The sequence below is a fragment of the Alnus glutinosa genome, chromosome 1, assembly GCF_958979055.1.
Source record: "Alnus glutinosa chromosome 1, dhAlnGlut1.1, whole genome shotgun sequence".
Taxonomy (NCBI): Eukaryota; Viridiplantae; Streptophyta; class Magnoliopsida; order Fagales; family Betulaceae; genus Alnus; species Alnus glutinosa.
The window spans coordinates 28,227,058-28,243,702 of NC_084886.1; the positions used below are offsets into that span (position 1 = coordinate 28,227,058).

The following is a 16,645-nucleotide window of genomic DNA, read 5'->3' on the forward strand; positions in this document are numbered from 1 at the left end:
TTTATTGTTCTTAGTTGGGTTCTTTTGTATCTTGTTTGGTTCTTTTGTGTTCTGGGCCCTTGGTGTTGTGGGTTTTTTTGGGTTAGCTTTGGTTGTTTCTGTGTATACATCCTGTGTACCTAGGGGTGCCTTACGCTTTTTTATAAAAGTTCTTCTTACTTATAAAAAAAAAAAAAAAAGATTTCTCATATCTAAAAATAAGGGTGTGTGCATGCATATGTGCATAGCGTCTGTGTGTATGTGTGAGTGCACATGCACTGCCTGCAGATATAAGCAATTTTGTTACATATGCTACTATTTCATGTTACAACTTACAAGTGCTAGCTTAGTCACATACTTCTGAATTAACAGAAAGTTTGCCATCAGCTACATATTATTCTGCGTGTTGATTCATAGGAAGCTTTGGGTTACTACAGAAATTTTAATTTTTTCTGTAGGTGTTTTAAATTACTAAACTTCTTACTTTGATAGCTTGTCTATCGAGGGAACAGTATTTGATGCAGTTTTGTTCTTTATAACATAACATTGGCCATCAAGATAGAATTTTTTGAGTGATGATTTTCCTTCAAATTTATTTTAAATATGGAAGCTTGGTGACCATGCCTATTAAAATAGAGCAGTGGATGTAATTTTCGACAGTTAGAGCCAAGAAAATAGAACTTATTGGTTCTGTTGATATGTTAGTCTAAGGATGAAGTACAGCAAAGTCGGAGTAAAAATAGCAATAAAAATGAAATCACCATTAGAGCCAAGAAACCGTATTGACATGAGTGTATTGTTCTGCATAACCAGAGTGAACATAGCCCATTGAGAGTCCCCACAACTCAGTTTAAGTGTTTTGCACAGGTTGGATTTGAAAAAATAAAAAATTATAAGCATGATATTTATAAAGCATTGTTTTCAATTTCACATCACATTTAATTAATTAGCTTGTTTTAAGTCTATTGCATTAATGCATCTGAATACCCGCTGGTGTTTACATTATCCAGAATGATGTGGGTTGCCACGTGCAGTAAATTCACACCTACAAGAGGGATGTCCATGATGCCCTAATTAAAAATGAATTCTGAAAAGTCCGACATAACAGGAGATTGTTCGGAATCGCCTGATCTTTCAGATGGATATTGAACAACATTAAAATCACCTCCAATACACCACGACAACTCCCACCAACTCATCCCAAAGACATTTCCTGTCAACATCATCATTTGGACCATACACCTTTGCAAACACCCTTTCAAAATTACCAACAACACTTCTAAAAGAACACTATCGAAAAATTTCCCACACAATCCTCAATCTTCTCTACGACCTGCCAATCCCACATTAACAAAATACCCTTTGATGCCTCTCATGAGCTCAAGAATGTCCAATCCACCTGTTGACAACCCAATAAACGACGAATCACCTCCGTAGAATATATTCCAATTTTGTCTCTTGTAGAGAAACGATATCTGCCTTCCAATCTTCGAGAAGACCTCGAATCCTCAACCTTCTCCCTCCCATTTTGCCCTCTCACATTGCATTATACAATCTTAGGTATCATAAGGAACAATTAGAACCCCTCCCTTTTCCTTTCCCTTTATTAGAGTGACCTCCCTTTATGTCATAATTAATTAAACAAGCCAATGTATTTAATTCAAGGTTGCCTTTGTCAGCTGGCTTAAAATATAAAATCTGGCGCGCTAGCCTAACCGTTGTGATGTCGACTTGCTTCAGTCGCAGAAACAGAGCCAACATTTAATCCTCAAAACCCTCAGACAATAGCCCTACTACATGACATAAAATTTTCACCCTCTCAACCACCCAGTCTGAAGACATTGTATGAGGCACTCCCTATTCTATAACCACAAGTGGATGGACTACTAACGGCTCACTTCCCTTGGCTGATAAGTCACCACTGCCGAAGGACCATTCACATCCCCACACGAGAAAAACAAACTGTTATCCATCTCATCTCGATTCAAATCATTTGCCTGCAATAAATAACCGTTCAAAAAAAAAAAAATGAAAATAAATTTACATACATTCTCGTAATTCTCCTGAGCAATAAATCCAGGAGGTTGGTCCATGTATACTTGTTTAGAAAGATCAGTTGAAGAAAAACAAATTTATTCTCTGCATCTAGTTGGTACAACGGTCTATGAAATTCTCCAGGTAGACAAAAATGAGTACTTGTATGGAAGAAATTTTGGCAACTAACGAAAATGTCTCCGCCTAGTCTACACCATAAATTTGTGCAATATAGGATTATAATACCTTATCAAAAAAAGTTTTCTAAGTAGGCCTGAACTCATAAGTTTTAGACGTTATGATTTTTAAATTGGGAAATCATCAGATTCCTCTCTCTCTCTCTCTCTCTCTCTCGCTCTCTCTCTCTCTCTCTCTCTCTCTCTCTCTCTCTCTCTCATGAGTAGCACGTGAGGATAGGGGTTGAAAAATTGAATTGACTTCTAAAAACAAAGTGTGTGCATAAGTGTCAACAAAAATTAAAGCACAGCGGAAAGTAAGTGACACAGATTTTTGTTGACGAAGTGGAAACTCAGTTAAGAGAAAAACCACTCCGGGGTAGCCAAACCCATAAATTCCACTATTCAGAAGACATAGCTAGATACAAGACAGTAACACTCACATGTACCGATGGAGTGGTCGTACCTTCATCTCTGATGTGTAACCCAACACGAACGCTTCCCAACCAGGTTCATCTACCTGAAGGGGTCTTCAATGGAACTCCTTACCTTAAAGCCGACCTCTAAGATAGACTTCGGTTTACAGCACAACATACATGTACAACGGCTTCAGAGGAAATATCACGTCTCTGAGCAAGTGAGGAATTCACACCGAATTCTTGCAGTTCATAGTGCCCAGGGGCCTCTATTTATAGGCTGGGGGCTCAAATGAGCTTCAGGCAAAATATACCTAGGCACCGTCCGGACGGACAACTGTGCGAACAGATTTTCCGAAATTCCTGCGGAGAAATCTTTCCTGTTTAAGGACATCGTCCGGACGGTCGCACGTCCGCTGCAAGTAATTTCCTTATAAGGCTCTCAAGCGTCCGGACCATGGGGGATGGGCGTCTGGACGGTTATTCTTCAACACGCAATTTTCATATCGGTAATGCGCGCGTTCGGACCATGATAGGCAGTTGTCCGGAAGGTTGAAGTCGAATCGGCAATTTCCTTCTTTGATGCACGCGCATCCGGACCACAGCTGTCAGACGTCTGGACGGTTAATTTGAATTGCGATTCTTGCCTTATGGAGACACGCGTCCGGACGGGATACCACATCGTCCGGACTGTTGATTGATCTTCCCTTTCTTGAAACTTGGAAAGAAATCAGAAACTGATCGAGTGCTGAGAGGCGTCCGGACATGCTGCTGAAACGTCCGGACGGATGCAAGCTGGCACAGAAACTTCTCGATACAGTATGGGGTCCGGACGGAATGAACACTTTGTCCGGACGGTTGATGCTGGTTTGTCTTAGCGTCCGGACGGGAGGACACGTCGTTCGGACGGATGGAACAGTGGACAGATGGGTGTCCGGACCGGATGGCTCGATCGTACGGACGGCTGACAGGGAACTTGAATTTCTTCTGACTTGCAGACTCTGAATAGTGGAATCCCTGTTTACAGCATCTTTACACTTAAGTGATTTTGTCCAAACACAGAATGAGACCAAAATACTAACAGGGGTGGTGCGTGAGGAGTGTGGTGTAGGTATATTATCAGAATTCTGATGGGTTATGGGGAATTTTTCTACGTAGAGCTAATTTTTTTGAGCTTCGATTAGAGTTTTGTGTAGGGTATGGCATAAGATTAGTAGAGAGGGGTATAGGTCTCTTCAAGTGTTCTTGAGTAAGTTGAGTGTAGGATTTAGGAGATCGATGGAGGAATTGAGGCAAGGTGGGGGGAGATGTGAGAGTTTTGCAGGACCTTTTGGGTGTGTTCTATGGTGCATATGTTGCAACGGCGAGGTAATTCTCATGTTATATTTTTGGAGTTGTCAGAGTATGGCAATGGTGATTGGCGGACATTTTTTATTCTACTTAAGGGAAGAGAAGGTATCAGATGGACCAATTGTCTTGCACAATTGAGGAAGTTAGAGAAATTCTTTGAGAAGAAAGATGTTGGGGGGAAAACAGGTGGGAAGCTACAAATTGCCCCGACGATGGTGATGAAGCCGACGAACCATGGAGGTTGAACATTTGCGGTAGTGTTAGTAGGGCAGGGTCATGATTTGGAAAAAGGAGAGCCGAGCAGGGGCAATTGGGGAACATCTGGAAAGCAAACATTGTCGATTTTGGTAAGAGCTAAAAAGGAGACGGGATTGGCGGAAGGAGATTGGCTGGTAAATGTTGGCGCGGAAATCATGCCAAACGGTTTTGTGGAAGGAAAACTGTAGAATTGTAGAGGAAGAAGAAAAATATTCTTATTACTTAATAACCTCATGCGATTACGTTGTTTAAATAAGAGAAACCCTACGACCTAATATGGAAAGAAAGTAGACAATACAATTAGAATAAAATCAGAGAATAAAATATGGAAAGATCCGTTATTTTCAACACTCCCCCTCAAGCTGAGTCATAGATGTCTTGCATGCCCAGCTTGGATAAGGATGAATGAAGAGTACCACTAGAAACACCCTTTGTCAACATATCCGCCAATTGTTCTCCAGTCTTCAGATAAGGTTTGCAGATGATACCTTCTCTGAGTTTTTCTTTAATGAAGTGTCGATCAATCTCAACATGTTTGGTTCGATCATGTTGGACTGGATTATGAGCAATACTGATGGCTACCTTGTTGTCACAATACAGTTGCATTGAGTCCTTGGGGTCAAACCCAAGCTCTACCAAGAGTATTTTTAACCATAATGTTTCACACACTCCTTGAGCCATAGCTCTAAATTCCGCCTCTGCACTAGATCTGGCAACCACGGACTGTTTCTTGCTTCACCATGTAACCAAATTACCTCCCACAAATACGCAATAACTTGATGTAGACCTTCGATCTGTAATCGAGCCAGCCCAATTTGCATTTGTATAGGCTTCTATTTTCAAATGATCATGTGGAGAGAACAACAGTCCCTTACCTGGTGAGGATTTCAAGTAGTGAAGAATGTGATAAACAACTTCCATGTGAGGCTCTCGCGGAGAATGCATGAATTGACTCACCACACTAACAACATATGCAATGTCTGGACGGGTATGGGATAGATAAATCAATCACCCAACGAATCACTGATATATGCCCTTATCTACCAAGGCCAAGGGGCTTTCGCCACATTCGCCTAGTTTAACATTTACCTCTACTGGATTGTCAGTAGCTACACCCGAGCATTCCTGTTTCCTTAAGAAGATCGAGTATATATTTTCGTTGGGAGATAAATATACCATGCTTTGACCTTGCTACCTCAATGCCCAGAAAGTACTTTAGAGTCCCCAAGTCTTTTATTTCAAACTCATTGCCAAGGCGATGTTTTAAATTCTGCATCTCCCCGTCATCATTGCCTATCAAAACAATATCATCAACATACATGATTAAAGCTGTTACCTTTCCTTGAGAGGAATGCTTGATGAAAAGTGTATGATCAGCCTGACTTAGCTTGTATCCAAATCTCCGCATAGCCTGGAAAAACTGCTCAAACCATGCTCTAGGAAATTGTTTCAGGCCATACAAAGCCTTCTTTAGTTTGCACACTTTTCCTGCTGAGGACGAATCTTCCAATCCAGGTGGAATTTCCATGTTAACTTATTCTTCTAGGTCTCCATTGCATTTTTTAGATCAAATTGATGTAAAGGCCAATCCAAGTTTGCAACTATAGATAATAGAACCCTAATTGAGTTCATCTTTGCTATAGATGCAAATGTTTCCTCATAATCAATCCCATAGGTCTGGGTAAAGTCTTTTGCAACAAGTCTGGCTTTGTATCGTTTCAAAGAACCATCGGCCTTATGCTTGATAGTGAACACCCACTTGCAGCCAACAACCTTCTTTCCATTAGGTAATTTGACCAAATCCCAGGTCTTGTTCTTGTGAAGAGCTTCCATATCTTCATGCATCGTTGTCCTCCACTTTGGATCACTAAGTGCCTCCTGTAGATTTCTAGGAACAGACACATAAGACAATTTGGATACAAAGGAACGATATGGTGAAGAGAGATGTTGATAAGAAACAAAATCAGAAACTGGATGGTGTGTACATGACCTAACTCCTTTGCGTTGTGCAATGGGCTGACTTGTATCATTAACAACAGGTATTATAGAATTCATATCAAAAGTAGACGGAGTAGTACCTGAACCCGAATTAGATGTTTGGCATGGAGCATCAGGAATGGTCTTAGCTTTCTGGCGTCTGGAGTAAACTCTCAACTCTTCCACAGGTGGTGCAGATGGCTGATCAGTAGGTTTAGTTGGAGACTCATTAGTAACCTGTTGTTGCTCTGGCTCTAGCATAGGAGTAGGGACAGGTAACGGAGTCAAAAAATCCTCTTCAATCTGACTCTCCCCTTGAAGAGGAGTAGGGGTGGACGAGAATTAGGATTGTTGCTCAAAGAAAGTGACATCCATAGAGACAAAGTATTTTCTAGATGGAGGGTGATAACATTTGTACCCCTTTTGAGTGGGAGAGTAGCCAACAAAGACACATTTGAGGGATTGGGGGTCTAACTTATTCCTAGTAAGACCATGAATATGCACAAAGCAAACACAACCAAAAACTTTTGGAGAAACACCTTTTGCACTATAGAGAGGTGGGGACAACAGATCGAGGGGTGTTTTGAAATCTAGTACCTGAGAAGGCATCCTATTAATGAGATATGTAGCAGTGAGTAAGGCGTCCCCCCAATAAGATTTGGGAACATGCGTGTCAAGCATAAGGGAACGAGTTACCTTTAACAGGTGCCGATTTTTCCGTTCAGCGATACCATCTTGCTGTGGAGTATCAACACACGTGGTTTGGTGGATAATGCCTTGTTCGCTAAAATAGGCCTCGAGATTGCTAGACATATATTTGCCCCCATTGTCAGAGCGAACAATTTAATCGTGGCATTGAATTGAGTCTGAACGATCTTATAAAACATCTGAAACACAGAAAACGCATCACTTTTGTCCTTTAACAAGTAGACCCATGTGGTCTGAAAAAAACCATCAATAAAAGACAGACCACTGATAACCAAATAAAGAAACCACTCGTGAAGGATCCCACACATCAGTATGAACAAGAACAGATGGTGCATCACTTTTATTGATACTAGGAGAAAAAGACAGGCGATGGTGTTTTGAAAGTTCACAAGTTGCACATTGAAACTTAGAAATATTATTATGCAAAAATAATGCAGGAAACATGCGTTGCAAAATTAAAAACGAAGGATGCCCTAAACGTTGATGCCAAAGCCAGATTCTAGCTGTAGAGTCTTCCGCCCGAACTGTATGATAAGCCTGTATTAGCCAACCATGTGTGTCAGGCTGAGTGTCCAGATAGTACAGGGCATCCTTCAAGCTACCACTACCAATCATCTTTCCCGTGGCTAGGTCCTGGAAGAAGCAATAGTAAGAGTAAGAGATTACACGACAATTCAGCTCAATGGTAATACGTGTAATGGATAAAAGATTAGCAGCAAGGTTAGGGACATGAAGGACAGAGGCCAAGGTCATAGAAGGGGTCACAGAAATAGATCCTTTACCCGATTTTGGCGACAAAGAATTGTTAGCTATTCTAACTTTGTCTCTGTCTGAACAAGGATTATATGACGAAAATAAAGGAGACATACCAGTCATATGATCAGAGGCACTGAAGTCAATGACCCACAGATCATCTGGTGGAGTAGCAGATGCATTCACAGTAGTGACCAAAGTACTTGTAAGAGCGGAGGATGATGCTGCAGTAGCAGATGGGTCCAATCGAGACATAAGTCGACGGAGTGCTTCTACCTCGTCTTTACTTAGTCCCCCTATATCTATAGTAAAGGAAGAAGTATCAAGTGTGGGAGTGGCCATCTCAACTGTGGAAGTATGATGGGCTCGAGGTCTAAATCCTCCACTTGTGCGACCTCCACGACCTTGGGTAGAACGGCCCTGAAGCTTCCAACAAGTCTCCCGAGTATGTTGTGACCTATTACAGTGGTCACAGAATAATTTGTCTCTGTCATCTGAGGTCGCATCTGCTATTCTGTCCCTATCTCGAAATCTGGAACTGTTGCTCGGAGTGCATTGAGTTGCACCCACAAGAGCGGATTGGGACTGTGAACTGGAATGAAGCATAGTGCTACGACAACTCTCCTCATTTTGAATGTAAGAAAACACCTCTTGTAGTGATGGAAGGGGCTCCGTCCCAAAAATCTGAACCCACACAGGATCATACTCTGAATTCAATCCACCCAAGAACTCATAAATGCGTTCTTCTTCAATCATCTTCTTAATTTGAGCGGCATCAATAGCGCACATATGCTGCAAATTCTAATAATGATCTAACTCCTGCCACAAACTACGGAGCTTATGAAAATAAGGGGCTACTCGAGAATCACCTTGCATGAGGCCATGGATTCGACGCTTCAAGTCATACTTCAGTGCAACATTCCCCACTTTGGAATATGTCTGAGCAGCAGCATCCCAAACTTCTTTGGCCGTATGGAGGAATAAGTACCCTTAATTGATTTTGGTTGCATTGAATGCAGTAACCATGACATAACTATGCAATTTTCTACTTCCCACTTATCATAAGCGGGATCATTGGGCTGTGGTTCTTGAATTTTGCCATTCAAGTATCCCATCTTCCCTCTGCTCTTAATAGGTAAAAGAGTTGATTGTGACCAAGCAAGATAATTGAGCCCATCCAATTTGACAGTTGTGATTTGAAGAGTTGGATTTTCACCAAGGGAGGTCAGCACTTGACTCTCTACCCCTTTCGTTTGATTTTCACCAAGGCCTGCTGAACGACATGTCATTTTCAACAGTCACAGAACGACTTGTCGTTCAGTCAGGTATTACAAATGGGTTTGCCGTCTTCGGAGGTTCCCGCGCCACCGATCGCATACTCTGGTAGGCCTCAAAAAGACTCCAGATCAACCCAGAAACCGTTGAGTCAGCCAGGAGGAAACCACCTTGCTCACAATCGATCCATCAAACACTGTGATGGATCGAGTGAACTCACACCGTCATTGTTCGACGTAGTACCGGCTCATAGAGCACTGGTGGGAATGCTGGTACCTTCTTTGAATCGGGCGACCTAGATTTTGGAGCGCCGCATCAATTTGCACACACAAGGAGGGGGTCGCATAGATGTGGGCAGTGGAACAAAAACAAACGTAGAACCAAAAAAAAAAAAAAACGGAACAAAGAACCCTAACGTGGCTCTGATACCATGTAAAATTGCAGAGGAAGAAAAATATTCTTATTACTTAGTAACTTCATGCAATTACATTGTTTAAATAAGAGAAACCCTACGAACTAATTTGGAAAGTAAATAGACAATACAATCAGAGAATAAAATATGGAAAGATTTGTTTATTTTCAACAAAAACTACAATTGGAAAATTTGAAGCAGATGCTGATATCAATTAGAGAGGAAGCTGCAAGGTGGTTGGGTCTAATTGATTTGGGCCTACTGAGGGATGAGGCTATGCTTATTGCAGGCCCAAGACAGGGTCCAACAAACAATGAAGTGGTTTTGTCGGGAGAGGTAGAGAATAGGGGATTGGGTCATCTGAAGGAGTAAGCCTTAGGCTTGAGGAAGGCTAAAGGAAAAGAAGTCATTGAAGCCCACCAGGAAACAATTGGGAGTCCGGCGATAACAATCTATAGTCGCTGGATTCAGTCAAAGTAGCCGGTCCAGTCTGAAGTGATGTGCATGGACAATTGATTGTTTTGAAATATACTTTACTTATAAAAAAAAAAAGGTTTTCTAAGTAAGGAAATATCCAAAACATACACATTTATAACCAGGTGGATCGAGCTTATCAATGCCAGAACCAGGATGATGGACATTAAAAGACACGTGGTAGAAGAGAGTAAAGACACTTGTCTGGAAACAATACTTGGTAGGGTGATTTCCCATCAAGAAGAGGAGTAAGCATGCAATTGATTAAATAATAAGAAGTTAGAACCACATTACTCCAAAAATATTTTGAGCTCCTTCATTTATAACAAAAGGGCATGATTCATTTTTAAAGATGATGCTTTTTACGTCTTGCAACCCTTTTTTGTTTAAATGTATACGATGATTGATGTACAATATCCCAAGATTTAAAAGAATTTTTTGAATTCGTTAGAAAACTATTCTTTTGCATGTTTAGAATGTAAAATACATAGAGGCATACCTAATTGAGTTTGAATCTCTATATAGAAATTTTTAGGGGAAACTACACTTACCTCCCTCGAACTACCACCCTATTTGCAATGTCTCCCAAAACTTCAAAAAGTTGTAATGTGGGATCTATTCTACTAGCCCCTTTCAATTTCCCCCTAGGGTTGAAATCTTTCGTTAACTTAGACGGCTGGTGCATCACATGATGTAAAATGTCTGTTATACCCCCATAAAATTTATTAAAGTACAACCATGCCCGTAATTTTTTTATAAAAAAAACTTCGTGAACCACTTGATCGTGGGTCCTATGTTTTTGTTTTTTGCTTTGAATTTTTTTATTTTACGAAGAGGTATTGTTGTCATGTTTGCTTCTTTCGTTAAGATTTAATAGATAATTCTAATGGATGGGGCTAACTGAAAGGCCTTGGTATAAGAGTTTCCCCACATTGCAACTCTTTGAAGTTTAGGGGAACATTGCAAATAGGGTGGTAGTTTTTTTTTGATAAGTAAAAAGACTTTATTAATGAAAGCGTAAGGCGCCTCTAAGTACACAGGAAGTATAGACAGGAACAACCAAAGCTAACCCGCAAAAACCAAATAGAACCAACAAAACCCAAACCCCCGAAATCGAAGAAGGACCCCAAAACAAACTACAATAGCACCCAAATAAGAACAAAACAACCCACCACCCACCCACTAAAGCACACAAACCTACAACATGTGTGCCTTGCCTTTCCTACTCCTAGAGGGAGCTTTAACATCACCATAATTTATGGAGCTATGCAGATTTAGTAGCTCCTTTTTCCTTCAGATTTTTGGCGCTCAATCATCTTCTCCCGTTGAAAGTCTTCTTCCATGGCATCCCTAATTGTCAAGGCCTCCTCCCCAAAAGCCCCTTCCAATGCCCAGTCCAAGGGCAATCCCTCCCAATAATCATCTTCCTCCTCCTCCTCACAAACTACAATCTCCCCGTTGTGATCAAAACCGACAGGCCAATTTCGAGATTGGGAGAATCCATTTCCCTCAACGGAACAAGGAGAGATGGAGCCACTCGGAGGAGAGGAAGGTCTTACCACCCCGACGTCCTTGACCTCCCGCGACAAAACGGGAGGGACAAAAACAATCGGGGGAAGATTAAGAAAACCCTTCCTAAAAAGACCATTTTTCGCTGGAGTTTCTGTCTTCTTTTTCGCATGAAACTCTCCACCCGTATCCTTAAAAAGAACAGGTTCTGCGGATAGCTTCGAGGCTTCCAAAGAGTCAGAAAGAAACCCATCATTCCATAACATAGAATGCCCTGCCCTGAGCTCCCTAGCCCTTCTGAAATATTGCTGAAACGGGCGACTTTGCTGCAAGAGGGAGGGGGAAGAACGACTCTTCTTCCCTAACTCAGAGGCCCCTGAGAGATAAGGAACAGAAGAGACGGAGAGTTCTGCACCACACAGAAGCCCAGTCAACGCTGGAGAGGCAGCCAAAGACGCCGGCGACAGCATCTCTGCAGTCGGCAGAGGTGGGAAGACGAACGGAGGAGCCGACTTAACCAGAGACGACCAACCCCAGATCGGTCTTCGCACAAAGGATCCCCAATGGTAAGCTCCGACAGAATAAGATCGCACGGCCCAGAAGAAGCCACCAGCGTCTTCTCCAGCGAGAAACTCGAGGACCGGAAGGAATTAGGTTTTCGCAAGAAGCGACCCAAATGCAATCCCTTTCGACTTAGTCCGTTCCTTGCAAGTTGGCCCAGAAGCTTCTTAGCACCCTGGCCCAAAACCAAGTTGAAACCTAAGACTTGCTTACTTCGCGTGCGTAATTTTGAAATTTCAAATTTCAAACTCGCATGTGGAAAATAAGTCGTACCCATCGGACAGTGAAGCTGGTCCTTACCCAACAGGTCAAACGAAGAAGACTCCAATGTAGAACAGTCCAACGCCGACCTCAAATCTGCATCTATCACCCTCACCGCCAGAAGAAGGTCAAGCTCACACTGATCCACTAGCGTAACCATTCTCCCGGAAAAACGACCCCCCACTATAGGCGCCTTCTTCACGATAGCAGCCGAGCCTGCCTTCAACACCTCCACAAAGGAGGGCCCCTTCCAGAAAGGAGCCAAACCCGGCCAAGCCTATACTTTCTTCCCCTTATTCTCCACTGACTCATGAAAGGACCCAGACCCCCAGCCCACTGAAGCAGAGAAGGAAACAGCGGCCTTTCTTAGCTCGTCGGAGAATTTGATCCAACCCCACTCTCCACGACCCTCAAGGATCAGAATAAACCCTTTCCGGCCACCCATCCCGAATGAGGCTGCCTCTAAGAAACGGCCGGCTTGGTTACACCCTCTTCGAGCAATCAAGACTCTCGATCCTTCCCTGAAAGATTTGTTGAAAACTTGATCTTTCAGATAATCCACAAGAAACTCCAACGTCGAAGCCAACCTCTCAGAGCACGAAGAACTAACGAAATTTTCGCTGGAGAAGCTTTTTCTCTTCTCCCCCACCCTCATCGTCGACGCCCCATCTAGAACCGAGAAGACAAAAGTCTTCGACTCCACGATAAAACTTCACTCCATCCCAAAAAACACCAAGAACCCAAGCGGTCGACCTAGAGAATGATCACATTTTCGACGGAAAGGAGCCACACAGTTACGAGCCCCACCAGCTGACACCCCTACGCGAGTTACCAGTGCGACCCACAACACCTGATGCTCAACACACTATCCCCGTACAGCAACCGGGCGTCTGGTAGGCGAATCAAGGAAAAATTGAGCAAATAGGGTGGTAGTTCAAGGGGTGTAAGTATAGTTTCCCCAAAATTTTAAATTTGAGAACAGTTCATAATGTTCTTTCTTTTATTTATTTATAAGTAACAATTCATAATGTTCTTTTTATTTATTTATTTATTTTTTATAAGTAACAATTCATAATGTTCGTTTATAAAGAACGGCCATGTTATTTGAGAATAACCACCTTTAAAAGTAACAAAGTACCGATAACTAAGACACGATGTAACTTTCAATGGACCACAAATATCCAAATGAACTAAGCTAAATGGCCTAGACTCATGACTACTAACTCTAGGTGAAAACGATGCATGATGATGCTAACCCAAATGTGTCCATAACCTACATGTCCGAGAATCGGAATTGGGTCAATTTTATGTAAGGAATATATGTAAAAGGAATAAACTAGTGGGTCTCAGTTCATCTTGCTCTCATACTTACCTTTACTATTTATCGAAGAAAATCCAATACAAGATTAACATTAGATAACCATATCTATCAACAAGATAAAGCTAATTACAACTCCTAGATAAGATAAACATATTACAAAAACCAGATAAGATAAAACCTAACCCTGGTGCTCTGCCCACCCCTCTAGCACTAATAACAGCTGATGACAAAAGCCCATAGCCCTAGACAAGAGACTTTTGATCATGGCGGCTTGAGTTCATATAGTAAATACTTTTATTAAAGTATTGGTTAAATGATTAAATTTACATTTTTCTATAAGCTTAAGCTTTTGAGATAAGTGGTGATTTAACATGGTATCAAAGCCAGAAGTTATGAGTTCGAATCCTGACTCTACAATTCACTCCCTAGTTTAATTAAATATTCTACGTGTTGGGGTTCACCTATTAAAAAGGAGTTTAAGCTCACACATGAGGGGGATTATTAAAGTATTGATTAAATGATTAAATTTACCTCTGTATAAGCTTAAGCTTTTGGGATAAGTGGTGATTTAACAAGTTAGTCTTCTTACTTTGAAGATAATTTAATCAATCTAAGTTAGTCTACTTACACTCAAGGTAATCTAATAGACCATGTAATGAGCAGGTTGAAGAGAGCTCTAGCAAGCCTTGGACCCACATACGTGGCACTAAGTCTAGTGGAAAGTTCAAGTTTCATGTTATGTAGGGAGTCAGTTTTTCCTTATTAATAAATAGTAGTAATGTTAATGATGTTATTCATAAACAATTAAATGTCAAAGTATTTGTGAAGGAGATCGGAGCACTAGATGAAGCTACCAAAACAGCGATGACATTTACATCTAAATCTTTTAAGAGAAAGGGAACGGAAATCCTTCAAATGTAGGCTGAAATTAATCAAATAACTCTTGAAACATAGCTATTTAGAATATTAATAAACCCTTAAATGAGATGAGAGTGTTGAACTATCAAACATGCAATCCCTTGCTTTAGATTTAATCTAATGGGTCTCAATCTGTACTAAAGTTGCCATGACTTAACTAAAGTAATTTGCGATGTATTTGGCAAACAAGGATTTGGTTTAGTCTGATCCTGGAATAATATTGACACATAAATTAACTCAACTTTGATTGGTTGGGGCACAGTTAAAGTTCCTCTACACGAGAAAAACTGGTTTCAGCATTTCACAAATAAATATTTGTGTAGTTTGGCCCTAATTTTTAGTTTTAAAAAAAAAATGAAATTAAGATCCAATTCCTTTCTTTGAAAAGTTGACCAAACACTAAAATGCTGAAACTACTCATGTTACACTATTTATGGCTGCCCTGCTTTTGTGGTTTGCCAAACACTCCCTTAACCAGTGAAATAGCTCCTACTGAACTGACACAAGTAAAAATTAGTAAAATAACAAATAATTTAAATTTAAAGACTCAAAGGGTGACTTAAAGACCATGATCTATCCTCAGAAGGTGACTTATGACCAAGATTCCTCTTTAGTTCTCTACCATGGATTTCCAATTCCTCATTAAAAAAAAGAAAAAAAAAAGAAAAAAAAAGAAAAAAAGAAGAAGAAATAAAAGAAGAAAAAAAAAAAAAAAACTTCTCTTTAAGGTACTTTCTTAAATTATTCAGTCTAATGAACATATTAGAGTCAGCCTATGAAGATTATCAGTGTAATTAGGAAGTTGATTCTTTAATTACTGACTCGTTTTTTCTCATGTTATATCAATGACAATGAACACAGCAGAAAGTCTTCTGCTTCCTAATTTTTAATTTTAATTTTAATTTTTTTTACCTTAACAAATTTTCTGTTTGTAGTGATATTTTCTTCCTTTGTTGTTGATCTTCCCTCAACCCCTCCCTTCCTCTGGCCAGGGTTTGCCTTTGCCACTTCAACCATTTTTAGCTCAGATCAGGGCAATTTTTAACTTTTAGCTCTGAATTACCATGCAACTTGTTAATGATGTGTTGCATGCATTTAACTGTGCTTTTCTACTGCTTGTGCAGCGGTGTTGTTATAGCTGAAGGCATTCTCAGTGGTGATGATGCTTTCCAAAATGGTAGCCCTCATCTATCCTTACTTGTTTCTACAATATGTACTTCTCGATATACTGTTATGATTATGGTGAAAAGCATGCAGTGAGAGTGTTGGGTGCAAAGAAATGGAAACATTGGTAAACTAGGGTGAAATGAGGCTATAAGTTGAAAGTTGGTCCCAGGCCCTCCGCTGGGGGGGGGGGGGGGGGGGGAACAATTAGAAAATGAATGAGCTGGTGAAATATGGAGGATTTGTTTAAAGAATCAAACATGTTTTGTTTTCATTTTTTCTTAAGCACATGACCTGCATTTGCTTTTTTAAACAGTAAGGTTGATTGTGATTGACATAGTTAATTTCAAGTGAGCAAAGTGTAACTTTTTAAACTATAGGTTGGTAACTCAGACTTAACCCAATTTACCGGTTGGTAACGTGTAATTAACCCTTGAAAAAATTTAAGGAATTTCTTCCCAGGAAAGTAGATATTTGTTTTGTTTAGGTGATCTTATGATTATATCTAGGTTCTTGATTTTCGATACTGATATTGTTTTATGATCCAGTGCTACTCATTGTCGTGTAAAGAATTTTGTGTGCCTTGAAGAGAGGGTTTCAGCACGTGGAATCTAGTTAACCATTTGTATACCCTGTTTTTTGTTTATTTGGTATTGTGTAGAAGACAATTTTGCTGTATACATTAAGATCGCTTACTTGCATTAAGTCTTGACGAAAATACATAACTCTTAGTAGTAAGTTTTTTTTTTGCCAGGACATTCATGGGCCTATCTCATTCTCCTCTATGTTTATATACAAGTTTCCCGTTTCATAGTTGTTGGAGTCCTGTATCCCTTTTTACGGTATTTTGGCTATGGCTTGGATTGGAAAGAAGCTATTATTCTCATATGGTCAGGCTTGCGAGGGGCAGTTGCATTGTCACTTTCGCTTTCAGTTAAGGCGAGTTTCTGACTTAATGATTTAATTTTTACAACTTATAACATATGATAAGTTATGTTCTTATTATTCTGTCCTTTAACTTTTGGAAAATTCCAGATTTATTTTCTTTTAGATCATATTTTGGTATCATCATGCTTCTTTTCTTAAATTTTAGCTGTCC

At 40.5% G+C, this 16,645-nt stretch overlaps 1 protein-coding gene across 1 annotated transcript in view; it reads left to right on the forward strand.

Moving 5' to 3' along the window:
* LOC133878010 (sodium/hydrogen exchanger 8) overlaps window positions 1–16,645 on the forward strand; it is a 97,974-nt gene that overhangs the window by 35,748 nt on the left and 45,581 nt on the right. Inside the window, exons 11-12 of the mRNA XM_062316490.1 lie at window positions 15,507–15,559; window positions 16,301–16,485. Coding sequence (XP_062172474.1) covers window positions 15,507–15,559; window positions 16,301–16,485 — 238 coding nt within the window. The remainder of the gene's footprint in view (window positions 1–15,506; window positions 15,560–16,300; window positions 16,486–16,645) is intronic.